General features: G+C 55.2%; 4 protein-coding genes across 5 annotated transcripts; 2 read left to right on the forward strand and 2 right to left on the reverse strand.

The window, feature by feature from the left end:
* Positions 1 to 2179: 2179 nt before the first annotated feature.
* Positions 2180 to 5174, forward strand: TTC31 (tetratricopeptide repeat domain 31). Its single transcript, XM_027099119.1, is given in 10 exon segments — positions 2180 to 2405; positions 2541 to 2625; positions 3061 to 3150; positions 3231 to 3304; positions 3412 to 3615; positions 3928 to 3976; positions 4052 to 4145; positions 4239 to 4371; positions 4586 to 4687; positions 4875 to 5174. Coding segments are annotated over 10 exon segments (1161 nt in total). The 5' UTR covers positions 2180 to 2375.
* Positions 5175 to 9170: 3996 nt separating this feature from the next.
* LBX2 (ladybird homeobox 2) lies at positions 9171 to 11798 on the reverse strand. Its single transcript, XM_027099120.1, has 2 exons — positions 10866 to 11798; positions 9171 to 9833 (listed from the first exon to the last, which is right to left on the reverse strand). The coding sequence occupies exons 1-2, from the start codon at positions 11068 to 11070 to the stop codon at positions 9448 to 9450; spliced, it is 591 nt and encodes a 196-aa protein (XP_026954921.1). The 5' UTR covers positions 11071 to 11798; the 3' UTR covers positions 9171 to 9447.
* A 4967-nt stretch (positions 11799 to 16765) lies between these two features.
* PCGF1 (polycomb group ring finger 1) lies at positions 16766 to 19053 on the reverse strand. Of its 2 annotated transcripts, XM_027099115.1 has the most exons (9): positions 18916 to 19053; positions 18391 to 18496; positions 18081 to 18233; positions 17855 to 17926; positions 17623 to 17728; positions 17405 to 17438; positions 17220 to 17306; positions 17007 to 17087; positions 16766 to 16903 (listed from the first exon to the last, which is right to left on the reverse strand). In XM_027099115.1, exons 1-9 carry the CDS (start codon positions 19006 to 19008, stop codon positions 16856 to 16858), a joined length of 780 nt encoding a protein of 259 aa, XP_026954916.1. In that variant the 5' UTR covers positions 19009 to 19053; the 3' UTR covers positions 16766 to 16855. The 2 variants fall into 2 exon arrangements, with proteins under 2 accessions (XP_026954916.1, XP_026954915.1); XM_027099114.1 differs by having other exon boundaries at positions 16775 to 17087; positions 18916 to 19042.
* A 5545-nt stretch (positions 19054 to 24598) lies between these two features.
* Positions 24599 to 27954, forward strand: TLX2 (T cell leukemia homeobox 2). The gene is made up of 3 exons (XM_027099089.1): positions 24599 to 25371; positions 25818 to 26055; positions 26158 to 27954. Exons 1-3 carry the CDS (start codon positions 24972 to 24974, stop codon positions 26372 to 26374), a joined length of 855 nt encoding a protein of 284 aa, XP_026954890.1. The 5' UTR covers positions 24599 to 24971; the 3' UTR covers positions 26375 to 27954.
* The last annotated feature ends 9 nt before the right edge of the window (positions 27955 to 27963 follow it).

The following is a 27963-nucleotide window of genomic DNA, read 5'->3' on the forward strand; positions in this document are numbered from 1 at the left end:
ACTGGATCACACAGTGTTCTTCAGGCACAGCTCCTGGCTGCATCTCTATTACAATAGCCTCCTCACCCATCTGTCTGCCTTTGCTCATTCAGCACACACCTTACTGAGCACCAACTATGTACTGAACACTGTTTTAGGCACTGGGAAGAAAGCAGTAAACCAAACAGACAAAAATTCCTATGGTCAGTGAATTAGCAGTGTCTAGTGGGGGCAGCCACTCAACAAATAAATGATATAGTATGTCATATATGAGAAGTGCAAAGAAAAGTAAAGCAAGAAGGAGGATAGGGAACACTGAATGGAACTGAGAGGTTTTGCTTTTTAAAGGGAGTGGTCAGAGAAGTCCTCCCTCAGAAGATTTAAGCAGGGATCTGAAGGGGATGAAGGAGTGAGCCATTCACTGCGGAAAGAGCATTCCAAGCAGATGAAATAACAAACACAAAAGCCCTGAAATGGGAGCACACTTGGTGTATTGTAGGAACTTCAAAGGAGACCACTGCAGTTGGAGGAGGACAAGAGGGTAGGAGATGATTTCATGAAGAGATTTGGTGGTCAGATCATGTGTGGCCAGGTAGTGAATTAAGAGAGTAGTATAGACCGTGTTTTGGGGAGAGATAGAAGGTCAAGGCAGTCCTTTTTTTGTTTTGTTTTGTTTTGTTTTTTTGCGGTACGCGGTCCTCTCAGTGTTGTGGCCTCTCCCGTTGCGGAGCACAGGCTCCGGACGCGCAGGCTCAGCGGCCATGGCTCACGGGCCCAGCCGCTCCGCGGCATGTGGGATCTTCCCGGATCAGGGCACGAACCCATGTGCCCTTCATCGGCAGGCGGACTCTCAACCACTGCGCCACCAGGGAAGCCCTTTTTGTTTGTTTTTAAAGATGGCTTACACTAACTAAGGAAACAATCCTCATTAGAACCACAGAATGTACAGGCCAAGCCTTGAAGAGTCTTGCCTCATTTTGTGAATGAGGAAGCTGAGGTCCAGAGAGGTTAAATGACTTGTCCAAAATCAAACAGCCCAGTAGTGGCAGAGCCAGAACTAAGATGCAAGCAGCTGTGCTCCAGGACAGTGTTCTCTCCGGTTCTATGCTACCTGGCTAATTAAGAGAGCAATAAAAAGCAATGAATAATAAGGTTTTAAATTATATAACATAGGCTATGTTAATGCAGCTTGGTTGAGTGAGGGCAGAGATAACTGGAAACGAAAGGGTCTGGGAAGGCTTTGTGGGGAGATGGAATTTGAACTCTTGAAGGTGAGGCAAGTTGTGAGAAAGAAGCTCAGAGCCAGGAGGGATTTGAGAACAGCTGGGGGAAGACCCCAAGGCTGGAAGAAGCCTGGTGGCAGAGGGAGGACAGCGGCTAAGAAGGAGAGGATTGCAAGGGAAAACTGGAAAGGTCAGCCAGGGAGCTTTTTGGAAGGCTCCAAATCCCAGGCTAGACTCAATCCTGCCTGTGGCCCTGGCAGTGGGAGATTACTGGAAAATTCTGAGTAGGGGCGTAATTGCTGAGAGCTTGGTTTGGGGGAGAAACAGATAAAGTGCCGGGGAGAGGCCAGCCAGGAACTGTGGCACTCATTTAGGCGTTGAGGTAGCTCCAGGGTGGACTATATGGGGGTGTTCATATTCAAGGATATAGCAGGGGACACCTGCTGGAAGAGCAGGTAAGAGGGCTCCATTTCAGGGGCATCAGTGTGGCTGACCTAATGGCAGGATGTCAGAGAAGCCTGGACTGAATGCCACCCTCAGCTCTTGGGAAGGCAGGTGATACATGTGAAAGTCAGGAGCAGCATGTTTTGAGGTGCTGAGCAGGGAGAGGTCGGCCAGTAAGGTTTTCCAGGCTGGGTGGCTGGTTACTGGTTGCCGCGGTGGAGCGGTCAACCCAGCCAAGCTCCTTGCTGTCTCCCAGAGTTCCCCACAACACCAACCTAATGTCCCCTCCCCACCCCCTCCCAAGACATAGTGGATTTTTTTCGACGGCTTGTGGAGAATGATCCCCAGGGCCTGCGTCGGATCCGTGTGGGTGGGAGCGGCAGGCGGCTGCAGCTGTGGCACCGTGGTGGGGAGTGCAGGGGCCGGGCCCAGGGATTAAGGCTGGTACCCTGGTTGGGGGTGGGGGGGGCTGGCTTTCAGATGCTCCTCTCTCTCACGTTCTTCCTTTCCCTTCTCTTTCTCCCTCCTGACAGACTCCCTCCGGACCATTTCTGTTATGAGGGGGAAACTACTGGACAGAATGACAAGGCCAAGGAGGCTGAGAGACTGGGCACCTCCTGTGGTCTCCAAAAGTCCTTCCTATACCCTCCACGAGGGTCTAAGCCCTGCCCTCAAAGCCCTTCTGCCTCAGCATCCTGCCTCAGTGACTCAGACAACCTGCTTCAGGCCATGCCGCAGAGGCTCCTGCTGACTGAAGAGGTGAGACTCTAGTTCTCCCAGTCTCCAGATTCCCATGTCTATATTCTCTCCTAATCTGGAGCTTTCAAGATTCGTTCATACTGCTTACCTCCCTTTCACTTTCTCTTTTCCTGCCACCTGCCCTTCCTCTTCCAGGAAGCCAACCGCCTGGCTGAGGAGCTGGTGTCCGAGCAGGAGCGCATGAAACGGAAAGCAGAGAAGAAACGACTCAAAAAGAAGGGAGCTGCAGGGCAGAAGGAGTAGGGGCCCAGAGGGACTTGGGGGAGGGAAGAAGAGAGAACTCTAGATGGCCAGGGGCCCCCACGGGGCTCAGGGACTGGAGGGTCTCCTGGAGGCCATTTGGTGCCGTGGTTCTAGAGTCACACTATGCTGTCTGGGCTGGAATCTGCCTCCTTACTATGAGCCCTCTGCCTGATGACCGTCTTACCTGCTTTTTCACCTGTAAAATGAGGATGACAACAAAACCTACCTCATAGAGCTGCAAGGATTAAATGAGATAGTGTATGCAAAGCTCTTAGTACGGTACCATATATATTGTCCACATGAAGAACTGGTCTCAGGATACAACTTGTGTGTGTGTGTGTGTGTGCGGGTGTTTAAGTGTAGTGCTCAAAATACATCTTCCTCTTCCTCGTCATTGTCATTACAGCGTCATGACAAAAGGATCGGAAGCGAAGGGAGCGTTTGGAGCAGGATGGCGGGGAGTCCAACGTGAATGTCTACTGGCAGGTACCAAGAGCACCAGGTACCAGGAGGGGGGGCTGGAAAAGCAAGCAATCCCAACACTGCACCTATTCACCTTCCTGCCTCACCTTCCAGGCTGAGGCATTGCAGATGGGGATGAGAGCCCCCCGTCCAGCTCTGGGAACCCAGCTCAGGGACAGTGTTGCGAGGAAGAGGTAAGAGCCCCCTTCCTTCCCTTTACGGTCTCTGCCCACCCTCTCCTCCCACTACTCTAGGACATACCTCATCCCTGCCCCTCCTTAACTTTCCTTTCTGCTCACAGGACTCACTGGATCTATCTAGTACCTTTGTGTCTCTGGCTTTGTGCAAGGTTGTGGATTGGCCCCCCAGTGCCTGCAGAGAAAAGGGACTGAGTCAGGAGCCCCAAGGCAGGAGCTTGGGTCCCCAAGAGAAGATGAGTTAGGAGGAAGGAAGCACTCCAAAAGAAGAGAGCTCCAGGCAGAGTCATAAGGCAGAGATGAGGAGGGCAGAAGAACCTCAGCTGGAACCAGTGGAAGGGGTGCCAGAGGGCTCTGGGAAGTTATGCAATCTAAGGGTAGAGGGCAGTGATCAGTAGAAGGAGTTCTCTGGCCCTAGGATTAAGAGACCTGGGATCCAGCTCCATCACTGTCACCCTGACCCAGGGTAGTTTCCTCTGCAAGAAAGTAGGGCTGATGCCATCTTGCAGACCTGTCACGAGGATTACATGAGTTGCCTGACACAAACTGTTTAAACAAAGGAGAAGGATTTGGGAAGGCTGAGGCCTTGAGTCCTGCTTGACTTTGCTTCCCATTCCTAGGCATCTCTAGAACTGCTGGCAGCTGCCTTACAACAGAGCCAGGAGTGAGATTCTTTCTCTCTCCTTCCTCACCCATCCCTCCCTGCGATAGCCCCATCTGAACCTTCCTACCCTCTCTCCTCCCCAGAGTTTGGTACCAGCTTTGCCCAAAATGGTTTCCACTACAAGGCCGTGGTCCTCTTCACCCAGGCCTCGAAGCTCAACCCCTGGGACCACCGGTAGGTGGGGGGGTTGGCCTCTATGCTGGGATGTCAGGGCAAGGCCGGGTGCCGAGGGAGGACCTGGACTTTTGGCCACTTTGTCTTTATCAGGTTATTTGGAAATCACTCATTCTGCCATGAACGGCCGGTGTGGGCCCTGGCTGATGCCCAGGTAGCCCTTACTTTGTAGCCTGGCTGGCCCTGGGGCCTCTTTCACCTGGGCAAAGGCTTGATGGGACTGCAGGTAATGAGTCTGAGGTTGGAAGCTGAAGAGGAATTTGAGTGGGATCGGGTGGGGATCAGGTCTACATTGACATTTTCTAGTTAAGCTACTACCACAATGTCACAATGTTAGTGGTACTCGGAACTGGAGCCAGTTTGGGAAAGGGGGCAGTTTTAAGTTCCCTTACCCCACTGACGCCTAAACTTTCCTCTTTCTCGTTCCTCTGGGACCGAAGCGTTTCGAAGAGGCAGCTGCTGTGTTCCAGGAGACTCTGAGAGGCGGATCCTAGCCTGCCGCAGTCTGGGAGCTCCACTCCTGCCTTCTACAACTCGCTCTGGTAAAGGGACCAGACCCACTCTCATGCTGAGGGGGAAACAGAGAGAACTGGCCGGGATTGCAACACCAAATGCTGCTGCTTTCTGCCTCAGGCAAATAAGGGGGATGGGCAGGAATGCATGGGATGAGGGGGGCACAGGCAGCACTGCTGGAAGGAGTATCAGGTGCCCCTCCCTCTTCTGTCTCAGCAGGACCAGCGAGGAGGAAGCCCTGGGCCGCCTCTGTCAACTGGATTCCCCTATGCATTTCCCCATGTTGAGCTGGGGCCTTCAGGTCTCCTTTCCCTCAGTTGCCCTGGAAGCACTGCTCCGAGGGCCCCTGGCCTTCTGTCTCCACCCTTGCATTATCCCCCACATCACCTGAGCCCCTCCAGCTGGTCCCTCCCCCATACTCAGAGCAGAAGACCCTGTCCTCTCCATTTCCAGGACTCCTCAAAGGGCTGGGGCATCCTGGGACTTGGGCCCCAGCACCTACCTCACACCAGATGAAGGAGGACCTGTCCCTAATAAGGCAAGGCCATGTGTGCATCCCACAGGGATGAAGGACACTGTGTGGTAGCAGTTCACTGCACATTTTGAGACCTGTACTCTAATACCACGGTTGGGAACATCCCTGGCAGTCATGCCTCTTGCCACAGAGACCTTCTGATGAGAGAAAGGAGCCCTACATCCACTGAAATAGGCTTTCTTTGGTTCTTAAGCAGATGGCTTCTTCTGGGAGCAGTAAGGAAAAATAAAATCTCCCAAGGCTCAAGAAGGGATCTGTACAAAAGTTCAGGTTTTCAGACTATAACAGACCTGGCAGTGGGGGCATTTGAGGCTTGCCCTGCTTCTTGGCCCTGGGGGACTCACTCACCGGCCAGATCTCTGCTCAGGATGGGGTCACAGTAATGAATAAGGCCCAAGTCTTGCCCTTCAGATTGACAGATGCTCACTTCTTCCTAATCCCAGTTCTTGCCCGGTTTTCTCAAGCCTGAGCTCCTCATGCCCTGTTTCCTGTCCACACTTCCATGCATATTCTGACCTCTCCTTTGCCCAGTGGTCTGATGCTCACCTCCTCCCACTGCTAGAAGATTCACCAAGGGTTTGTATTTACCAGCTTACCAGCTTCTGCCTGGAGCTGGCAGAGCCCATACATCTCCACGTACCTGCACTGCTGGCTCCCCCACTGGTGGGGCCTTAGCAGGAACCCAGGCTTCTGCTACTTTGGTCATGGTCTTTCTCCACTCCAGCACTGGGCATTGTAACCAGCCTTTGCCCCATGTGAATTTACATACTTTTTTCCACCCAGGGTCACTGCCCCTAAAGAAGGCTAAAATCCTCTACTTTCTGTATAAGAATCATGACCTCCTTCTGGTTTCTCCTCTAAGATCCTGGCAGCTGCTCCTGGCTGGTTCCTCCCTAGCTCTGCCTGGGACTCTCAGCTCATTTAAATATGGATCTGCAGGGGACTTTTAGGCCTCCAGAATGCCTTTCCTAGAGGAACCATTTATCAGGATGAATGACTCTTGCTGCCCTATGGGTCTTATTCAACACCATTTGCACCTAGAGGTAGGAGATGCTGAAGCACCTCTTTATTTAAGGCTGTCCCAAATTCTTTTATTGTTTATGGTTTCAGGACGCTTAAATACTGTATGACAGATTGAAGTCTGCCATTACCAGTTGGGTCACCTTCGGCAGATTTCTTAACACCTGTGCTTCAGTTTCCTCATCTGTAAAATGTGGGCAATCCCTACCTCACAGGTCTGTTGTGAGGGCTGAAAGAGAAAGTGTGAGAACCTACCTACCGAAAGCCTGGTACGTAATGGGTGTTAAATAAACTGATTTTTATCTGCAATTGTCCTACATATTCATGATTCCAACACTGGGAAGAGGAGTATGAGTGAATTGCTGCTTATTTCACAAAATACAGAGTTTGTGGGACTGTGGTTCTCAAAGTGTGGTCCCTGGGCCACCAGCATCAGTGTCACCTGGGAATTTTTTACAAATACAAATTCTCAGGCCCCCTCTAGACCTTCTAAATCAGAAGCTGAAAGAGTGGGCCCAACAGTTTGTGTTTCAATAAGCCCTCCCGGTGATCCTGAGGCACCTGACGTTTGGGAAGCTCTGCTCTAGGACCTAGCAGAGGAGACACCCATCCAGGAGGCCATTTTGGTGGGACAGGTTTGAGTTTTGTTTATCCAAGCCTTGATCATAAGAGGTGGTAGCACTGGGCTAGAATTTAGGAAGCCCTAAGTAGCAGAGGGTTATGGCTCAGAGCCAGTTAACTTGACTGAACCCTACCTTCCTGACTAGAATTATTTGCCCTGGGAGTGCTTTGCTCATGCCCGGCTGGCCGGGGGGTGGGGTTCGGGAGAGGTAGTTGTGTTTGTTTAAGGGGTGATTATATCACAGTGCCTCCATACCAGGCCTGCTCATGTGGCCCTCTTGTCCTGGACTGGGGCTAGGAAGGTGGGACTTACATGCTTTGGGGACTCCACTAGGGCTCCTGGCCCCTCAAAGAAGGGCCACCCACCACTACTGTATGGCGTCTTTGCTTTCAGGCTGAGCTGCTCCTTGCTCTTCCAGCCCCTCAAAGAAATGTCCCCGCCCCAGTACCTCTTAGACTGTCCTGGACTCGAATCTTTCCCAAGAGCCATAGGACTCCTGACACCTTGCCTCCACTTTGTCCCACACTCACACTGCTGACTGGTAGGGTTCTGACCCAGCAGCCTGAGGTCTGAGTCCCCAAGGCTGGAAAGCAGAATAACCAAACATCCTGGTTTTCCTGGGACTGAGGGATTTCCAAGGCTGTGGAGCTTTCAGTGGTAAAACTGGGAAAGCCCTGGGCAAACAGGAATGAATTAGTCACCCCAATCTAAAGGTTCCAGAGAGGCAGTCTTTAGAAGGGGATGAAGGGAATACAGATGGAGCCCTGAACAGGAACCAGGGGAGGTATGTGTGTGTTGTATATGTGTACTGTAGAGGCAACACAGGTGCAAAGAATACTTTTTGTATATAATAGGTGACAGATTCTTAGCTCTGTACTAGTAGTCATTATCTGTTCCTGTCAATGATGTCATTTTCCTTCCAGTGGCCCAGGGTTTCAAGGTTGTCTTTGACTCCTCCAATCTTTGGTCACTGGAGAAATTACACTGATTCCTGTTTCATAACAACCTTCCTCCCGACTCCAAGTCTGGCCCTGAATTCTCTCTGCTCTTACTTTTTGCAGTGGCCAGAGCTACACTCCTTCATCAGGTCTGCGCCAGTCACCCTGCACATGCAGCCAGATGCGCCTGCCCTAAACATTGCTCTTATACCTCTCCTCCCTAAAACCTCCAAGAACCATGACCTGCTCTGTCTACAGTACAATGCCTAAATTCCTACCTTTGGCTCTTCCCTCTCTCTGCTCTGTGAACACTTCTTTCGGTTAGTAGTCCCAGCCCCCACTTACAAGCTTCACGACATGATCATGGGCTTCTGTGATTTCATTCTCCTTATCCTTACAATGAAATTAAAGTCTCATCTCATGGGATTTATTGTAAAGATTAATCCATGCAAAGCATTTGGAACTGTGTCTGAAAATGCCAGGTTCCTTTCTGCCTTCCAGCCTCGTTCACTTCCCTGAAATATCCTTTTCTGGGACTTCTACCTGCAGCTGAGGCCCTAGCTGACACATACCCCTCCCCCACCCCCAGCGCTGGGTGGATTATTCCCAGAGCATCCTGAGGGTGGGATTGTGGCACCTGAGCATGGGAAGGTCTGGGGAGGGAGGAAGGACTGATGAGGAGGGACTCCTAAAGATGAACAGGGATGACCAGGCATGGGGGAAGACTTGCATCACGGGGAGTGTTCCTTTTCCCTCCCCATCACATGCAGGAGGATGATTCATTACCAGCGTTAGAAATTAATCTCAGAAATATCTGTTGGAGGAGGTGGGCTGGGCTCTCTACCCTGCAAGCAGCTACTCTAAGCTCTGCCTCAGCAAGTAGGACCAATCCTTCCCACCCTCCCGCCACCACCATCATCCTGGTGGTGACATTTTCCGCCCAAGTGCGGGGTGGGATGGAGGTCCCAGAAGCAGGGGTATGTCCCCTCTCCCAGAGCTCATCACTTTGCCTGTGTCTCAGTGTAGGATTCTCTCTGTGGGGGCGAGGAGAAGGGTCAGGACTCTATTAACAAATGACCTCAGGGTGGGGAAAAAGGAGAGTCAGGCAGGACGCTTTCACTCTGGGGCCAGTCTATTAGTTAGGTGCAAGGTCTCCCAGGTGGCAGCTGATCAAACGCCGGGTGGAGACCTGGAACTAAGGCGGCCAGTAGAGGAGGAGTACGCGCCCGCAGCTACCAGAGTCCCATGCCCTTCCCCTCATCCCGCAGTCTCCAGAGCATAGAGCTGACCAGCACCAGCTCTGAAGGCTGGTTGGATGCCTGGGTCTACATCCTGACCTAGGGGTTGTTCTTTTGTAAAATGGGCATAATTATATCACCTACCTTATAGGATTGCTTGAGGGTTAAAGGAAACATCGGATTTAAAGCGCTCAGCACGGTGCCAAGCACGGAATCTTCGCAATAATCAGCAGATTTTGCTCTTACTGCGGGGAGCGTCAGGATTGAGGCGTGCTGCGGCGGAGTCTCAACTTTATTCTCAACAATTGGGAAAGGTGGGCGTCTGGACTGTGAGCCGGAAGGGGCCCGGGTCGACACCCTCCCTTTACCCCGGAACCCAGACAGGACGCGGAGGCGCGGAGTCCAGGGCCCCAGAGCCCTAGAGGTAGCTTTGCCTTCAATCTTCCACCTGTATCTCCTCGTCTGACAATCGGGGCCCAGAGTCAGGCCGGGCGGGGCCCGGGCAGAGGCCTGGGGCGCCGTCAGGCAGCGCGAGGCGGCACTGGATTTCGGGGGACAGCGAGCGCAGCGAGGCCAGGTCGGCGCGCATCTCCTCCACGTCGCGCTTGAGCTTGGCTCGCCGGTTCTGGAACCACGTGACGACCTGCGCGTTAGCCAAGCCGAGCCTCGCCGCCAGCCCGTCTCGCTCGGACGGTGCCAGGTACTTCTGGAAGACAAAGCGCCGCTCCAGCTCCAGCACCTGCTGCGCGGTGAACGCCGTGCGTGACTTCCGCCGTCTGCGGCCGGCCCGGCCAGGGCCCAGCGCGCCTGGGGCCGCGCGGCCTGCGGGGACAGGGCGGGGGTCAGCCTTCTTCTAGCTTGCGGGAATCAGGCTTCGGTCCGGGAGGAAAAGCGGGGGTGGGGTCAAGCCAGCGAGGGGGGCGTTGGTGCGGAGCGAAAAGACGGACGGGAGCCAGAACCGCCGCCCCTTCCCGAACTTTGCGAGGGGGGAGGGTGGTATTTCAGCCCGGGAGTGGGGCACAAAGTGGAACCGGCCACTGGGGTACTGGAGGCAGGAGGCTGAGGGTATCTTGCGGGGACCGGGGAGTGGGAGGAGGGCGGGACAAGCCAGAGAACTGGTGCACGGTCAGGCGGTCTAGGGCGGGGCCTTTGAGGCCTTCCGGAGCCCCTGGTGGAGCGGGCTTGCAGGTCTGGGCCAGCACCAGAGGCAGGGGCCGACCATGGTCAGAGTAGGGGCATTCAGCTGGAATGGTGAGTGCAAGAGAACCTGCACCGTGCCCTTCTTTAAACTCGTGGGTGTTGGGCACTCTCGGCTTATTCTTTTTGGGTGACACGGGCGCCCCCTCCTCGAGCCCAAAAGGGAGAGAGTGGGGGTACAAAGGGCGAGGAAAGGCGGAGTCCAGAGTCCCGCGGCCCTTGAGGCTCCAAGGAACTTCTGCTCCTTGCGCCCTCTCGAGAGGAGAGCGGCTTGGAGCGGAGCTCGGTCACCCGGAGAGGCCCGAGCCTCGCCTCCCTGCACTTTCTGCGCCGCCCTTGCCCTAGCTCACTCATTTACAGCCTCCGGGCCAGGCCTTTTGTCTCCTCTCTGGCCTTTCTCTGTCGCGATTGCCCCGCACAGTTCTCGACAGACTGGCCCTTCCCCTCGGCGCTGGCGGCCTCCAGGAGCGGGCGCGGAGCCTGGGAACTAACGGAGGGGAGGGGAGAAGAGGGAGAGGCAAACCCCAGCACGTGGGCTGAGGGCAGGGTGCGGATTAGGGTGGCGGCCAGGGTGAACGAAGGTTCGAGACCGGGAACCTGGAGGAAAGAAATGGGGAGAAGGCCAAGTCACAGTGAGCGACCTCGCCGGCGCTATACCTTCAGAGGGCTGCGGAGCGTGCCCGTCAAGTACGCGGAAAGTTTTACTAGTCAGCTCCTCCAGCGCGCACAGCGGCGACGTGGGACCTTGGTTCGACTCTGGAAGCTGCGACGCAGAGGGTCCTCGGGGAACCATGTGCGGGCCTAGGATGTCTGCGATGCTGAAGGGTGTCCGGGGTGTCCGGGGCTCGGATCCCGAGCTCATGGCCAGCCGGGCTGTGGCGGTCCCGCCGCCCGCCGCGCTCGGCTCCGCAGCTGCCTGGGCCCCAGCGCGGCTCCCGATCTGGGCCCCCAGCCTCGGACCCGCCCCCCGCGCTGGGCCCGAGCCTCGAGTGCCCCTCCTCCTGCGCCCCCACCCCCCAACGCGGCCGGGTCCGCGGTGGGTCTGGAGCTGGTAGACGTTCCGGCAGCGGTATTTCTACAGGGTGGGGAGGTGTGGAGAGAAACCGGAGGAACAACCCGCCAGGCCGGGCCGCAGGGCTGCTCTGCGCTGCCGGACGCGGCGCAGTGCACACTCGGGCTGGACCCTTCCTGGGCGGCCCCCAGATTCTGTATACCACAGACTCCCCGCCTAGCCGCAGCTCTGGCTCATAAACTCGTCGGCAATAAAATTGCTTTCCCTGGCCCCAACGGCTGGGGAGTTGCAAAATTCCGAAAAGGGAGAGCAGAACTGGCAGTGGTAGGATACCCAGTCTCACCTAGTAAGGACCTCTGTCTCCTGACCTGGCCCCCTCGTTCCGCCCCATCCCTGCGGAACGCTCTTAAAGAGGTCGGGCGGCTGGAAGTTATTAGCGCGGTGCTGGGGGCTGGGGGACTTGCAACTTGGAAGGACCTGGCCAGGCAGAGCGATTGTAACCGGGAATACTGGGGATGCCATGGCGAAGCAAGTGCAGGTGAGTGGACTCTGCCGGCTCTCTGGCTGGACCCAAGGCTGTCCCGCTAGGGCTCAGAAGCCCTGAGGAAGTCAAAACACATGGAGAAGGGGCCGGAGACCTGGGCCTCAGGAGAGAGGACACAGCAAACCAGAGCTAGTGTTACTGCCCAGGAGGGGTCTTTGCCAGTGAAGCCTGGGCTTCCCGGTTACTCTTTCCATCTATCAGTCGATCTGTCTGTCTTTGTTTTCTTATTAAGCTCCTGTAGTTGGAGTAGAGGTCCTTCAGCCTGGAGAGGCCCAGAAACCACCCAGCATCTACAACAGTGGAGGCGGCCACTGGTCACTGCCCAGGAGCGTCAGGGTCACTCGATATAGAAGAGTGACTTGAAGGGCAGACTTCATATACCCAACCAGATCCTGGGACAGAACCCCTACCAACCCAGGGGCAAATTCTAAGACCTGGGATATTCATTCCTATCTTATCTGGGTTCTGTCTTTCTCACTTCTCTCCCACAGCTAGTCCTGGGCTTATACCACAGCCCTCCTTTGTAAGAAGAAGACAACTCTGGGATAGCACTGCTCACCAGTGGAGGCCCAACAGGGCAAGGGTTTTGTTCACGTCTCACATCCCAGAGGCAGAGAAGCCCCACCACTCCTGAGGAACTCACCACTCCTAAGGAACTCGCTGCTATGATCTCTTCTGTTTTTTTCAAACAGTGCCATGAAGAAGTGGACAAGTCCCTCCTGGACTGTGCATTATGTCACCTTCTCTGTAGACTTCTGTACCTCCGACCGTTTGTGCAGTGATACTCTGAGTCCACCTGTCTATTCTCTGGGGCAAGTGGAGCCTGCAGTTGGGGTGCCCTGAACAGAGCTTGGGAGATCCAAGACACCTGGGTCAAAGACTCCTTGACAAGGACAGGAAAACACTTTGATAATGGGGGTCAGGGAACCTCATGTAACCTGAGGCAGTGACATAGCCCACACCCAACAAAGGGTATTCTTGGTAAAGGGCTCCCTCCCAAGTCACCCCCCATCCCCTAAGACTCACACAGACACTCACATAGTACCTTCATGGCAGCCTAAGCAATAAACTCAGCCCAGTGGGCCACTGTTGGATCAGAGAGCAGACGGTGGAAAGCTGAGATGCCAGGACCTTGTTAATTGGTTATTAATGGTGGCAGGTGGAGGAGGGCCAGGAGAGATCCTCTTAGCTGGAGGCCTCAGCCCTCTGAACCATCCTGGGGGTTTCCCTTAATCTGCAATTAAAGAAGGTCTCAGGAGGCTGCAGGAACTGCCTAGCCTATGTCCCAGGCCTGTCACCAAACAGACACTCCAGCCTTCACTCATGCATCTTCTTATGTAGCTTTTATGTCATCTCTTCTGCTCTCAATTACTCCTGTGTGTCAGTGTGGGGCTCTCCTGAAGGGCCTTTGCTTTCCTCCCCTTCTGTCTCTCCAACATTTTCCCCCTTGCAACCGGGCTTAGGAATGGGGTTGGACAATGGGGTTGGGCAGTCCCCAGATGTGGGTTTGGGGGAGGAGAGGGAAGGAGAGACTAGTAAAGGGAAGAGGCCACTTACAGCAGAGCCCATCTAAGGTCATCTCAGCAGCCAGGGACTTGTCCAGACAATTGTGGGGCCACAGGAGGGGACTTTTCCCAGCAAAGCCCCTGGAACCTGAGCTGGGGAGAAACCAGATCCTCCAAGGGGGGTAGGAGGAAGGGAATGATTAATGAGGGAGATTAAGAGATTAAACCTGGGTCCTGGGCTGAGGAGCAGGGCGCTTAGCTGTCTCATAGGCTTCCCCCAACCCCAGCTTGGCAGTGCTGCTGCTTTCCAGTGCACCTCTTCCCACCATACCTCCCACCCCCATGGTCCAGCCCTCTCTGACTTGGGTCCTCCCCAGAGCCATCCAAAGACGTGAGCATACATTGCTGCCTGCCACCCCCCCTTCTGCAACAGACTCTCCCCATTGTCCCTTCAGACATTTGGGGGTCCTCTGCTCCCTCCTCTAGCAGAGATCCCCTCTTTCTCACTTTCCCTCCAGAAGGCACCTCCATTCCCACTTAAGGGTGCCTTCTCACCCACCCCCAACACCCTCTTTCAGAATTCCCTTTCCTCATCACCCCCATCTTATTTCACATTCCCTGACACTGCACCTCTGTCCCGCCTTGCCCTCCTCAGCCTCTCAGCTTGCAGATTCCTCTACCCAGGCCTGCCCCAGGTGTACCCCCTCTTCTTGGCATCCATATCTGCTCAACAAATGACCTTCAGTCCCCTGGATTTCCCACCCCACGCATTTCTCTGAATTCTGTGAGTGTAAAGGGGGGCGGAATCCCCAGAATAACCTCCTTGGGTTGGTGGACGGCCGAGGACAGTCCCAAGAGATGTGCTTGTCCTCCCCCCACCCCCAGGGGAAATCCCTTAACCAGAGTGAGAGGGAAGTGGGCATTTTAGAGAAGAAACTCCAGGCAGAGGAGCTGGGGTGGGGAGTCCATACATCTCACACACTTCTGGGATGGTTTTCTCTTTCAGAAAACGTTAATGCAGATATAACCGATTCAGACATAAATTTTAGTTTTCTCACTTCTAGGGCCTCAGGTCTGTGAGTTCTTTTAGGCCTTTACGCTGGCTCACAAAAAGCTCTGTGCAATTGCCACCAAGCTGGGAGTGTGCAGGCTGGGGTGCCGGAGCGGCGGGATGCTCAGACACTCCCCCACACCCCTACACTGGTGTACCCCTTGGGACCCATTGTTCCAGGGAAGTCCCTTTTCCCTACCTCCTCACCCCCGCCCACCCCCAAGTCCTGGGAGAGGCTGGCCAGGCTGAGAGAGACGGGTCCTCCTCTGTGCCAAAGGCCAGAGCAAATCTTGGTGCCCCCTCCCTCAGGTGAGTGTGGACCACGAAAGGGGTTTGGTGAGAAAGGGCATGAGGGGCAAGGGCGAGCTTGGCCCTGCAGGTGAGGACCGACGCCTCCACCCGGGCGCCCCGCGAGGTCCCGGGCGCCTGAGGGCGGGCTGCGTGCTGGGAAGGCCCTGCGGCCGCTTCTCTGAGCACGGCGCCGGCGTTCTAGGTCACCAAGCCCAAGAGAACCGTGGGCTTGATTTGCCCGCTGTGGCGCAGATCGAGACCCGAGTGACCCCGAGGGTCGGGATCTGCGTGGGGCAGGCCGGGGAGGGAAGTAATGGACCCACAGATGGAGGGAGAACGGCGCGGTTGCCCGCAGCGGGTCTGCATCAGCCACTTCGGGAGACGCACGGCAGCGGCAGCTACCGCCACCACTGCCACCCCGGCTGACAGACAACAAAAAAGGCCCCACTGAGCTGGGGACGAGGAGGGGAGCCGCGCCAACCCAGATCCAGGCCTGAGCGCCTTCTGCTGCTTCTTGGCCGTTAGCCATGTGTCATCAAAGGCCTCATCCCAAGGCTTGGTTCTCAGGTCTCTCGTCTCCAGCAGCCTTATCTTCTGACTGGGCCTGCTAGATGTCAAGCTGCCGCCAAGCCCCTACTGGACTCCTCTGTAGGGGCGTTTCCATTCTCCTTACCTCCACTACCGCCCCCCGCCCCGCCCCCGGAAATGCCCTTTCACACACAAATGCCTTGAGAACAGTCTAAGTGCTGCGTGCTTGAGTGGGCCTGGGAGTACCCAAGCTTAAATTCAGGGAGAAGAGAATGGGGAACCCTGGGATAGATATAATTCATCAAAAACCTCCAGATACATGCTGGTATAGAGGCAGGCCAAAGACACTGAAAAAAGCCCTGATTCTGGCTGAGGGAAGGTTTTCTGTAGGAGGTGACACTTAGGCTTTCAAGGACAGCTGGTGGGGGTGGGGGGTGGGGGGTGGCGCGTTCCAGGCCTGAGGCCTGAAACATGTGAGGCTCGGGAATCTTGGAGATGGTGCCAGGAAGGAACTGGGCCTGGGCCAGTGGCCCTGCAGTGTCCCTACCCTGGTCCCTGCCGCCTGCCCAGAGGTCACCAGGGGTTCTGCCTTGCTGTCTGCAGTCTCTCCACATGTGCCCTTCTCTTGGCCTACAAGCTTCATCCATGGGGAGGGAAGCCCACGCCTACTGTGCCCTGGGAGAGAGCTCAGGTTTTTGCCCCTGAGTCTCTGGCTCTTTTAGCCAGTTCAGGCCACCTTCACTATGGCCCTCCCCTGAGCCCTCTGCCACCCAATCTCCATCTGGGAGACTCAGGCACCTTCAGCCCTCACAAGCTATACCCAATGAGCCCCTTGAATTCATGAGTCAGACTTTGGCCAGCGCCAGATTTAGGCTTTAAAATAAGGTTTAACATTTATGCTGCCTATGCCATCCAGTTTGTCCCAGATTCCACAGCAGCCCATTAGCTTCCTTCAGGAGCTCCTTGCTTTGGCTTCCAGTCCCCTCCTCTGTTACTGTCTGGCTCAAACAGACAAGGAATGCTTGCTGAATTACTCAGTGGAGTTCTTGCCTTGTTGCTTCCCTCTTGTTCCTAAAAAGTGCCTCTCCTGAGCACCAGTTCCCTCTTTTCAACTACCCTCTCCACACCCTGGCTTCACCTAGCCCAGGTCCCTGAAGGCCCACTGAATCTCATATGGACAGCGAGGTTTCCAGCTGTGACTATCCCCATGTGTTCTTGCATCCCACTTTTTTTAAGGCTCCTCCCATAGTGCAATTCTTTGTATTTTCTTTCAAATATCACTCTTCTTCAGTCCTGCAGTGGCCACTGTCAAACCCTAGCCCCATTCTCACCACTATTGAATTAGGATACCTCCAACTCAGGCCTTCATTATATGTGGCAACATTCAAGGACGGTGAGAGCTCCCCTTCCCTTCACCAAAAAGAGCTGGTATGAATGACCTGGTTTCACTTAGGTCACCTTCAGAGTTTTACATATGTAGGGTCCTCTACTGCTTTCCTTTGGCAATTCACTGAGGAAACACCAACACAGAGAGGCCCTCTTTCTTGATGAAACTCAAGAGGGAAGCAGGACACAAGACAAAGCATGAGTGTGTGGCAGGAAAAAAAGGAAAAATTTGCTTTTTTTAAAATTTTTATTTCAAAAAATAAAGCCAAGGTTAATTTCACATAAATATCTGGGGAGGGAAGGGCAGAGGGATAGGTGGGGGCTTGGCCCCTACCTCCTCTTCTCTTTCACACTGTATTGTAAAAGCAAAGGGGATGGCTAAGGAGAGAATAAAGGGAAGAAGCAGTCAGTGGGAACATTCTTACCCAAGAGGCCCCCTCAGTCTGCCCCTGCCCTGGAGACTGCCTTGGCACTGGCTCACCTTGCCGAACCAGCGGGAGAGCCATATCTGCTTCATGGTCATGTGATCAGGGAGAACTTCATTGTCAAAAAGGAGCTGCACCTAGAAGGGAGACAGGGGCACAGTTTCAAGAAGTATCCTCTTGCACAGGTCAAGAACTACCCTGGTCTACCCTATACTCTGTTCCTCCTTTCTTAGCCGCCCTCCCCAAAAAACTTACTATGGGATACTCACATGTTGGGGATTTAGCATCAAGCGGTGACAGAGCACCCTCCGGAGATGGCGAACTTCAGCTCTAACAGAACATCGGACATATTTGTTCTGGGGGTGGGGAGGGAAAGGAAGAGAACAGGTGTGTGAGGGAAGGGCCATGGGGAGGTGAGTCTCCTTAAAGAGGCCCTCCCCTCAGCCCCTCTCACCTGCAGGATGCTTTTATTCTTGTCTTTGCCAGAACTGGGGGGGGGGGAAACAGACACAGGTTAGGGAGCTCTATCTTTCCCCTGTCCCTTGCCCAGACCATGATATACTCTCTTCAAGTGAACAGACACTCCCTTACTGCTCGCCCTCTCCCTGAGCCCCTCCCTGCCTCTGGGTCATTGTCACTGTCACTTCAGATAGCCCATGACCTGTCCTTCACCTCAGCCGCTCCAGGCATAGGCTCAGCTGCTCATCATAGCGATAGTAGTGGGCTTTTGAGTGGTCGAAGCTGCTGAAGGGGAGGCCAAGGTTGCTCAGGGCTGGCTCTGAGAAAGACAGAGTAATGAGGAGAGTGGCACATGTTCCATATGCCTTTTTCCCCAGGGAGCAAAACTGGGCAGGAGGAATGCTCTGGGGGTTTTACCTTACCCTCCTGTTACCAAGAGACATACCTTCCCCACTGGGCTGGGTGACCCGGTCCAAGCCTCGGGACTGGTAGAATTCTCGGATCCGTTTCTCTTCACCTAGAAGGGAGTGGAGTACAGGAAGTAAAATATAAGCCCTCCCTCATTCTTTGTCCCTCTAGCTGTCAACCTCTTTACCAAAGCCCTTGTCATCTCAAGCTGTCACCGAGCATCAGTCCTCTAGAGGCCCCTCAAAGTCAGGTTGGTTACTCACTGTCTTGCAAGCCTGGCACTAGCTTGTACACGATGTCCTGCATGACCCGGTCCAGTTTGAGGTTGAGCAGTGGCTGTGTCTCGTGGATCTTGATGTTGCACATGGGGCAGTACTTGCTGGTTTGGAGGTACTTCACAATACAACTCTTGCAGACTGCAAGAAGAGAAAAGCAAACTCTCAGGCCCTCTGGAAATCGGGCTCATGGGCTGGGTGGGTCGCCTGGGTGGTTGGGGCAAGCAGCCTAGAGGCTGGCAGCCGGCTTAGTGGGAAGTGGGGCCTGGAAGAAACAGCCAGGGTCCTGGGCACTCACACGTATGAAGACACTCTGTTATGGTGGTGGCATCCACGAAGTACCCTGCGCACAGGCAACAGACGATGTGCTCATTCAAGTCTTTGATCTTTACTCGGACCTCCTCCTGCGGACACACCCTCCGTCAACGATCACTCTCCCAACCCCAACCCGTGCGCCTTCACAACTTGGAAGTCGCCTCTCATCAGACCCCACGGCCAACACCGCACCCTGCGCCGTCAGCCGATTAGCTCCCGGGGATTGACACTCCCCCTCCGCCCAGCAGAGGGCTCCGCGCACAGCGGGGTCTCCCTCCAAGCCAACTCGCCCCACCTTCCTTTCCCAGGGGAGACTACAAAGAGTGAGCGGCACAATGCGCAGGCGTCCTAGCCTGGAGTTTGGCAACCCGACCGCAATCGCGCAGGCGCATTGGGCACCCTGTCTCTGCGCAGGCGCACTGGCGCCCGGCCAGCCACCGCCCGTCCTGTAGCCGGCCGCAGTTCGCACCGCTAGCCGACCACAGTGGTAACCTTGCCGCCCCTGCACCTCGTTCCGTAGCGGGTCCATCTTGTACACTGACTGGAGCTGGTTCCGAAGCCTCATCGCGATCGCAATCTGGCCCCCCTGAGGAGACGCCATCTTAAAGGCTGATCCCGGCCGGCCACTTCCGGTGCCGCCTGCGGGGCGGGACTTGTCGCCTCGCAACGAAGGCTTAGGTCTTTTCGGATTCGCTGACCCTCTGTAAGGCCCCGCCCATGTCCCTTTCTCGCCGTGTGCTCACCTGAGCCCCACTGGCCCCTCCCCCTCCTCAATCTGTAATTAGGGAGTCGGGGGGTGCCTGGGAAGGGGTCCTATCTCTTTGAGCTCCTGTAGTAATCATCATAATAGACCCGACATGACCTCGGGACTAACTTTTGGAGCCTGCAAAAGACGGCCGCCTTCAACTCCCAAAGGCCCAGCGGTCTCCTCCCGCCACCGCTCAGGGTCGTCGATCTCCTGTGATGATGTCCCTGCTAAAGAAGCCCCTCCAGGGCCCTCTACTTGTGTCGCCCTCTGCGGCTGACGCGTCCGCATTACGGAGCTTCATCCCGATGGTGGGCCTGGTCCCGGCTTCACAGCGGGGATTTCTCGGAGCTTTGCGGAATCTCGTAGAGGGTGGAGGGGAAGGAGGGACCCCCAGGGACTTGGTAGTGATCGTACCCCCGCCCCCACACTCTCCCCTGCCGCCGATGATGGGGGAGCAGGCCCTGGTTAATGATGATGATTCAATCATCGGCGCCTGCGGAGGCCTGGGACAGACTAATGCAGAGCAGATGCCCAAGAAGGAGGGGAGGACGGCTAGGACACTACCACACATGGACACGCTGGGGCAGCGAACTCCTGCGGTAGCATAGGCCCAGTCCCGTACTTGGGGAGGACGCAGGGGCCCTAGAGCTGGTACACCGACGTCCATAGTTACTTTTTAAAAAGTGGGATTAAAAAAAACAAAAACAAAATAAAGATAAAATTACTGTGAAGTATTAACATCAGGTGCAATTGGAGACTCAAGAAGGGAGAGATACCAGTGGAGACCCCGAAAGACTTTCTGGAGGAATTGGGTCTTTGTGTGGGCACAATTTAGAGATTGGGGGTGGGGGTGGGGAAAGGAGTGTGGTGGAAATAGAAAAGAAAGGCAAAGTGGGGGGAACGGAGTGAACGGAGAGGGACTGGACTGAGGCCCAGGTGTAGATCTGAGCGTAGTGATAGAAGAAGCAGAGCCTTGTGGAGTTGGGACTTTAGCCTGAGGGCAATAGGGAGCTAAAAGACGTTTTGGAAGAGGGTGAATTATCCTATGAAAGAAACATATTTGTTCATTTATCTTCAGAGTGAATTAGTGGTAAGGAGTTATGAGATTGCTGATATTTTAATCAACTACTTCTCCTACAGCCACTGCTTACCTCTCTGTTCGAAGACGGCATTATCTCTTCTCTGGATGATTGCAGTGGCTTTTTGCCTGCTTTCCTTGCTTGTACCTTTACCCCTCTTTAGCCTATTCTAAACATAGCAGCTCACAGTGATTCCGGTAAAACATGAATAAAAAAAGGATACGTGGGGGCTTCCCTGGTGGCGCGGTGGTTGAGGGTCCGCCTGCCGATGCAGGGGACACGGGTTCGTGCCCTGGTCCGGGAGGATCCCACATGCCGCGGGGCGGCTAGGCCCGTGGGCCACGGCCGCTGAGCCTGTGCGTCTGGAGCCTGTGCTCCGCAACGGGAGAGGCAACGGCAGTGAGAGGCCTGCGTACCGGGGGCGGGGGCGGGGGGAAGGATACGTGGAAAGTTTTTTTGAGTTGATGGATGTTTATTATCTTGATTGTGTTGATGGTTTCATGTGTGTATACATGTCAGTGTATCAAATTGTACACTTTAAATATGTACATTTTATTGTATGTCAGTTTTGCCTTAACAAAGTTGCTTAAAATAAAATTTAAAAATGAGGTTTCTTACTTTTCTGTTTGAAACCTTCCAATAGCTTCTCTTTTCAATTAGAATAAAAGTCCAAGTCTTACAATGGCCTTCAAGGCCTTGCATGGTCTTTCACAGTCCCTCAGTCTCTCAAGACACACTGGACCCCCTCACCATTTGTTCCACAGATACACCAGGATATACTCTCGTGTCCCCAACTTGAAATGCTCAGATATCCAAATGGCCCTTTTTTTCCTTCAGGTCTTTACTCCATGAGGTCTTCTGTGATCAATCTAGATAAATCATAATCCCCCACTCTTACACTTCTTCTTCCTCCTTCCTTGCTTTAGTTTTCTTCTTAGCATTGTTATTATTAAGTTTATTGTATATATTTCCTTTTCACCTGCCTCCCCCACTAGAATGTAAGGTGCTCAATGGCAGGAATTTTTGTTGTATTTACAACTATATTTCGTGGTGGTGATGATGGCCTAGACTAGGCTTTCATCTGTGGAAATGGAAAGGAAGGACTGTGTATGAAACATTTCAAAGAAAAGAATAATAGGAGGAAGTGAATAAGGAGCTTGAGGGGAAGAATTTCCTCCAGGCTGTTGGACTTAAGGTGGCTAGAGTGAAAGCAGGTGGAGCTTGCTAGAAAACTAGAATGGTGGGGTGGAACACAGCAAGTGTCAGAACCAGGGACTGAGGTCTTAGAGTTTTCTGGGTAGCTGTAATAGATGGAACTATTGGAATGGATGAAACCTGAGCAGAGGTAGAGATGGGTAAAGCTGAAGTCTGAGCTCTGAAGAATGCTCACAGTCTTTGGTGGAAGAAGAGAAGTCGGTGGAGGAAAAACATAAGCAGTGACTGTGAATGTCCAAAGATGTAGAATAATATGATATTATGGAAGCCAAAAGAATGGACATTTCAAGAAAAAGTTGATGGTCAGCAAAGTAAAACATGTCAGAGGAGTCCTGGATAACAGACACTGGACACGGGAGCTCTCTGAGAAAGGGTCCATGTAGTGAAGCCAGCTTGCGGTGGGTTAAAAGAATAAATAATGGGGAAATGGAGGCAATGGGTATGGGCAGTAAAAGGGAAAAGGAAACACATAATTTCTCTTGAGAAGTTGGGCGAAGACTTTGTCCAGATAGTAGAGACTTAAGACAGTTGGGGGTAGGAAGGACTAAATTGATAAGAAAAATGATGATACAGGAGTGGGGACATGGCACCAACAGCAGGACGGAAGACAAGATTCAGGAGGATGGGTTGGGAATGTGGCCTCTCCCTTTGAAGCTGCAGGTTTGAAGGCCTGAACAGAAACTAGCAGGAACCATCTTGCTAGAGAATCAGGGAACTAGCAAGGTAGAGGCAAGCCGAGAAATTCCTAGGACTGTGGCTGACAGAATTTTTTTTTTTTTTAATCCCCAGAAGATGTGTATATACTACCAGGTTTGTGACCATTCTCCTCCAAGGATCAGTTGGGTAATCTCTGGGTGGCCGTGCCATCTGTGCTGACCTCAAAAGGCAGGATGTAAAAAAAAAAAGGCAGGATGTAGAGTAAGCAGGTATACAGGTCTGCACAATGCTACCTTTTTCACCTGCATTGATTCACTCATTGATTCATTCAAGAAGGATTTATTCCGCTTGATTGGAGACACACTAGTGCTCACTGTCTCCTGAGGCCCACCCCTGGAGTGGGAAAGGGGACTGACAAACTCCTAACCTGCAGGCCAGTCCCCTTGAGAGACTTTATTTACTTTACTGTCTCCCTAGGCTCTCTGTTCTCATCCAGGGAAATCCAGCCCATTGCTATCTCTGAAGGGTTTGCCTGAACAGTAGAGGTTTCATGCTCTCTAGTAGCCCCAACCCCTCTACTGCTGAGAAAAGATGCTTGGAGTTCTGTGAAGGCTAAGGGGAGGTGGTGATATGTTTCCTTCACCAAGACAAAAACAGCTGCCACAGTAGCAGTACCCGCCCCCCCCCCCCCCCCCCCCCCGCCGCGCCCTCAGCCCCAGCAACCCTTTCAGAAGGGATTGTTGGCAGGGTGGGGGAATAGCTGGAGAATTGGATGATGGAGGTGGACAAGACTGGGGGAGGATGTCACCTATTATTGATGCCCACTGCCTCCCTCCCCCATCATTCACCCCCTTCAGATTGAGGTTTTCTGAGAACACTGAGGGGCTGGTGGCTTTGTGTGACGAGAAAGCCTACTCCCTTCTTTCTCTTCCTTATCTTCCTACCCAGATGCCCAAATATCATTCCTGGTTCCCTGGAGAGAAAAGACCCCTTACCGTGCCCTAAGCGCCAGGCTGCCAGCCCATCTGCTAGGGAGAAAGGAGGGGCAGAGTTTTCCCCAGGAGATCCTGGAGAATCAACTGGAAGATCCGTGCTCCCAGGGAGACCCATCTACTAGACTTAGAAGGCATTTCGGCTCACACGGGTAACTGGCAGCCTGTAGGGAAGCACCAGAGTGGGCTGCAGCGGAGGGGCTAGAGCTGGCACAGTGGGGTGGGGTACTTTGGCCACCACGTGCCGAGGCAGGCCAAGCTACTCATCGTGCCCACCCTCTGAGGGATGGTAAGAACATCCCCCTCCAGGCGCCCAGTCTCACCGGCTCAGAGGCGCCAGGAACCAGCCCCCGCAACCCCGGGGTCCGGGGCGGGCCGGGGAAGGTAATGTAATTCCGACCCAGCTAACCCGATTATGGCGGCCTGCACCGGGCTGGGTGGCGGCAGGGGCGGGTCTAAGGCACAGGGGCCCGGCCGGCCCCGGGTCCCATCCCGGGGAAGGATGCAGAGTTCACACGCTCCCAGCTCCTGGGTCCTCGGCAAGAGGTCACAAGGTCACCGAGCGGCTTCTGTCTTTCCCCACCTCCCTTCTCTGACACGCTCCAGGCACAGTTTCCTGGGCTTGGGTGGAGTGAAGCAGCTTTGCGAAATGAGGCGGTTAGGATCCTCCGAAGACTTCTGTGAGGTCCCAAGTGTCGCCTGTGGCGATTTCGTCCTCCCGCCTTTGCGGGGGTGGGAGGGAGTGTGTGAGAATAGACTTCCTAGGCGCAGAGTGGAGGGGCAGAGTCCCGCGTTGGTGGTTCCCTGTTGGGGGCAGAACGCCAGCCCCAAGCCCCACTGACCTGAGTTGGCTCCGGTGGAGCCACGGGTCCGCTTTACACCGATTTCAGAAAATCGAAATTCTAAGAAACACTGGGCACCCATTACGGGCGCTCCCGAATGCAGCTAGGGCCCCTATGGGAGAGGCCGGGAGGAGCACCAGGATCACTGGCCCAGAGTAGTTGCTCCCCGCCCTAGCCCACCGGACGCCCTGCCACCGCCTTCCCACACCTGTCCTCTTCCCGGGCCTCCAACTCGCCGGCCCCGTTCCCCAGCCGCTTCCCATCTCAGCCAGAAAGCCACAACGAGATTTGGTCTTCGAGAGCATTTAGGCGGGGGCCACAACGAATTCGGGAGTCGTCAGGCAGGACCCATCGGGAGGCGAAGAGTGGGGGCTGTGGGAGGAGGCACCTGCAAGGAAGCCGGTGAGGCCGAGGAAACCCCAAAGGCGGAGGCCAGCGAGGATGGAGTTGCCTTGCGCATCTCGGCTGACTCAGCGCGTAGCGGCCCAAGCACCGGCCCCTCCCGTGCAAGTTCATAACACCCTCGCCACCTTCCCCCCTCCAACACCCCCACCATTCCCGCCGGCCAGTCTTCCCCGCGCTCAGAGCAAACAGGCGTCTCTTCCCCTTTAACAGGCCCGGCCCCGCCCCTGCCCTACCCCCAGCCCCCACTGCCCACCCGAGGCTGATCTGTCAGTCACTGCCCCAGCCCAAGCCGGCCAACCCTCTCCACCCCGGACTCGGGCAGAGGCCCTGGCAGTCCAGCGTCCATCTGCTCTTCAGAGTCAGCAAGGGCGCTCCTGGGGCCCCAGTGGGTCGCGCTCCCCCGGGATGCGAGTCCCTGCGCCGACGCCCGGCAGAGGCCGGCACGGGCGCGGTTACTCCCCGTACACAGGGATGAAGATGTCCTGGGGGCCCCGGCGCCTCTCCACGGCCAGCCCCGCTGACCCCTGAGGCCACCGCCCCAAACGCTCCGCTGCTGGGCTCCCAGAGCTGTTTGGGGCGCCCTCCCCAACTGCCAAGCCTCCTGCGGTCCTCCTTGACGCGGACCCATGGAGCCGGCGGTGCTGGCCTCGCACAACCTCCCGCACCACGAGCCAATCAGCTTCGGAATCGATCAGATCCTGAGCTGCCCGGAACCCCCCGGGAGCGGCCTAGGCCCGGGTCGAGCGGGCCAGGGCCATGGGGAGAGTGTGGCGTTCTCGGGTGGATTTCACGGAGCCACAAGCTACGGCCCCGCGGGCTCGCTGGCCCCGCTACCAGGCAGCTCTGGCGTGGGCCCGGGCGGCGTGATCCGCGTCCCAGCGCACCGCCCGCTGCCAGTGCAGCCGCCCGCTGGAGGTGCGCCTGCTGTTCCTGGACCCTCGGGTTTGGGCGGCGCCGGGGGCCTAGCGGGACTCACCTTCCCTTGGATGGACAGCGGCCGCCGCTATGCCAAGGACCGGCTCACTGGTGAGGTTGCCCGATCCCTCCAGCGTCATGCCCCACACTGACCCGGTATCCTCATCTTTGATCCTTCTGCTCCAACTCAAGGTCCCCTTTCGTACCCTCCGCCCCTAATCCCAGGGGATCCTCCCTCAATTGGTATCTCTTGGTCCGCTGCTGAGAGGCGCTGGGGAGGTAGCTGCCGTCGATGCCCGCGCCCTCCTCTGCAGTTCACTGTCCACACCGCGGGAAGGGCAGGGTGAAGTTACGGGGGACGTCTCTCCCTCACCCAAGTGGGAGGGCCATTTCCGAGGCCTTTTCTTGTCTAGAAGCCTCTACTGGTGCGGGGTCGAGCTTGGGGCACCGTAGGGACCGGGCGCGGGAGCTCTGCAGCATTGGCAGCCGCGCTCTCTTCTCAGTGACACCTCGGGCCGCCCCGAAAACCCTGCCTTGCTCTTTCTTCCTCCCTGTAGCGGCGCTCTCGCCCTTCTCCGGGACGCGCCGTATAGGTCACCCCTACCAAAACCGGACCCCCCCAAAGCGGAAGAAGCCGCGCACATCCTTCTCCCGCTCGCAGGTGCTGGAGCTGGAGCGACGCTTCCTGCGCCAGAAGTACCTGGCCTCGGCCGAGAGGGCGGCGCTGGCCAAGGCCCTGCGCATGACCGACGCGCAGGTCAAGACGTGGTTCCAGAACCGGCGCACCAAGTGGCGGTGAGGCGCGGGGCGGGCGAGGGACCGGGCCGGGCCAAGTGGCGGTGAGGCGTGGGGCGGGCGAGGGCCGGCCTCGCTGACCCCGCGTCTCCGCTCGCCCAGGCGCCAGACGGCCGAGGAGCGCGAGGCAGAGCGGCACCGTGCGGGCCGACTGCTTCTGCACCTCCAGCAGGACGCACTACCGCGGCCGCTACGGCCGCCGCTGCCCCCGGACCCGCTCTGCCTGCACAACTCGTCGCTCTTCGCGCTGCAGAACCTGCAGCCCTGGGCCGAGGACAACAAGGTGGCTTCCGTGTCCGGGCTCGCCTCAGTGGTGTGAGCGACGCCTGCCCGACTGGCCGAGCGCTCTTTTCCGGACTGAGGCGCCGCGTGGAGCCCCAGGCCCGGGGCCTTGGAGCGCACGGCCGCCCACCCCGTGGTTCCGTAGCAGTGGAGCGTGTGAGGAGGAGGTGGCCTCGAGGCTATCGTCAAGAGCTCCTCGGCCACTGCCGTCTCCCAGGCCAGCGTTGTGCTGTTGCCCTGCGCGCTTAATCGTGACCTTTCCCGCCATTTTTCACTTAGACTGTTGCACCGCGGCTGGAACCCGAGGCGCTGAGGGGGCGGGACCTGAAGTATGATAGCCAATGAGATGCGGGGAGGGGGGCGGGCTGGCCAATGGCTGCTCTCTTGAGGGACTCCGGATTCTTCCGTGGGTGTGTTGGAGCTGGGGTTCTGTGTGGCTGGAGTAGGTTTACAGGCCCGGCTGGAATCAGGAGGCTGCAGCCCGCACAGGCCGGGTCTGTAGCAAAGGTGTGAAGGAAGGAAGGAAGACGTCAACGACAGAGGAGTAATGGAGGAGGTGCTGGAAAGCGAGTCTGACTGACCGCGACAGGAACCAGAGGGTTATCTACGCTGGGCGTCTCATCCTTCAACTGTAAAATAATCGCTAAGGACTTTGAGCCCCATGTTGTCTGTGTGTTTAACCGGCTGACTACGTCCTCTCACTTGAGCCTTACAAGTGGGTGGCAGGCGAGACGGATACTTACACACTCAATGGAAAAGAAAATCTGGGAACACTAATCTGGCTCTGGTGTCTCTCGGGGACAGAGAGGGAAGAGGAGGAAGCAATGGACAAAGTTAATGGGCCCAATGGAGTTAGGGTGAGCAGAATTTGGCAAATAATTGGGAAGTGATAGGCCTAAAAATAATCAAAGATAATTCCCAGGTTGGAAATGTAAAGGATCAAGAAATCAATGGTGTTGTGGATGATGAAAGGGAAATTGGGAAGATAGAACCAAGATTAACTCTGCAGGCAAAACTAAATGCTAGACCTAGAGAGAATAAATTCTGGAAAAATGCCTTTTGGGGGAGGTCAGTAGACATCCACATAGAGGTAGGAAATAGATGGAATGATGAGAACAGACAGAATCTCCAAGGGAGGAAACTGAGGCAAAAAGCAAAGTTCTAAGGATTAAAGGTTCCTTTCCATCAATTTCTATAAATACATTTACAATGTGCAAGATGATTGAGGATATCAAAATTAATAGTCCAAAGGAAGAAAAGGGAACGTAGTACCCAGCTGAAAAGAGAAAAGCATGATGTCCTTGAAGTTGTTAGAAAAACTTGTGAGTGGGCCAGGGGCTGCTGGGAAGCTTGTTGATGGAAAGTTAAGAGTTTGGGTATGGCTGCAGTAGCCTTGAGGTTTAAGAAGAGCAGGATTTAAGTTGTATGAGAACAAAAGGGAAGACTTTGTCTGATTCTTATAGCACAGCCTTTCTTTCTCCCCTGGAGGCAAGAGCAGTGTGATAGAGGGAGGTAAGCTTTAGGCAGGGTTAGAGGCCAACTGTAGTCAAACTACTCATGTTCCATGTTAGTGACAGCTAGGTTAGTCATAGTACAAGTCTTGACTAGAGGTGGGAACCAGGCAAG

The sequence above is a fragment of the Aethalodelphis obliquidens genome, unplaced genomic scaffold, assembly GCF_003676395.1.
Source record: "Aethalodelphis obliquidens isolate GAN/ISIS:26980383/991018 unplaced genomic scaffold, ASM367639v1 scaffold128, whole genome shotgun sequence".
Lineage (NCBI taxonomy): Eukaryota > Metazoa > Chordata > Mammalia > Artiodactyla > Delphinidae > Aethalodelphis > Aethalodelphis obliquidens.

What these genes read in the sequence shown, in the direction of transcription:
- LBX2 (XM_027099120.1), bottom strand. Translation starts at nt 11,070, where the DNA reads ATGAGCTCGGGATCCGAGCCCCGGACACCCCGGACACCCTTCAGCATC. An exon ending in CGCTCCGCAGCCCTCTGAAG is followed by an intron (nt 9,834 to 10,865) that starts GTATAGCGCCGG and finishes CTGTCCCCGCAG; the next exon opens with GCCGCGCGGCCCCAGGCGCG.
- PCGF1 (XM_027099114.1), bottom strand. Translation starts at nt 19,008, where the DNA reads ATGGCGTCTCCTCAGGGGGGCCAGATTGCGATCGCGATGAGGCTTCGG. An exon ending in AGAATAAAAGCATCCTGCAG is followed by an intron (nt 17,307 to 17,404) that starts GTGAGAGGGGCT and finishes CCCCACCCCCAG; the next exon opens with AACAAATATGTCCGATGTTC. An exon ending in TGATGCTAAATCCCCAACAT is followed by an intron (nt 17,088 to 17,219) that starts GTGAGTATCCCA and finishes TCTCCCTTCTAG; the next exon opens with GTGCAGCTCCTTTTTGACAA.
- TLX2 (XM_027099089.1), top strand. Translation starts at nt 24,972, where the DNA reads ATGGAGCCGGCGGTGCTGGCCTCGCACAACCTCCCGCACCACGAGCCA. An exon ending in TGCCAAGGACCGGCTCACTG is followed by an intron (nt 25,372 to 25,817) that starts GTGAGGTTGCCC and finishes TCCTCCCTGTAG; the next exon opens with CGGCGCTCTCGCCCTTCTCC. An exon ending in AACCGGCGCACCAAGTGGCG is followed by an intron (nt 26,056 to 26,157) that starts GTGAGGCGCGGG and finishes CCGCTCGCCCAG; the next exon opens with GCGCCAGACGGCCGAGGAGC.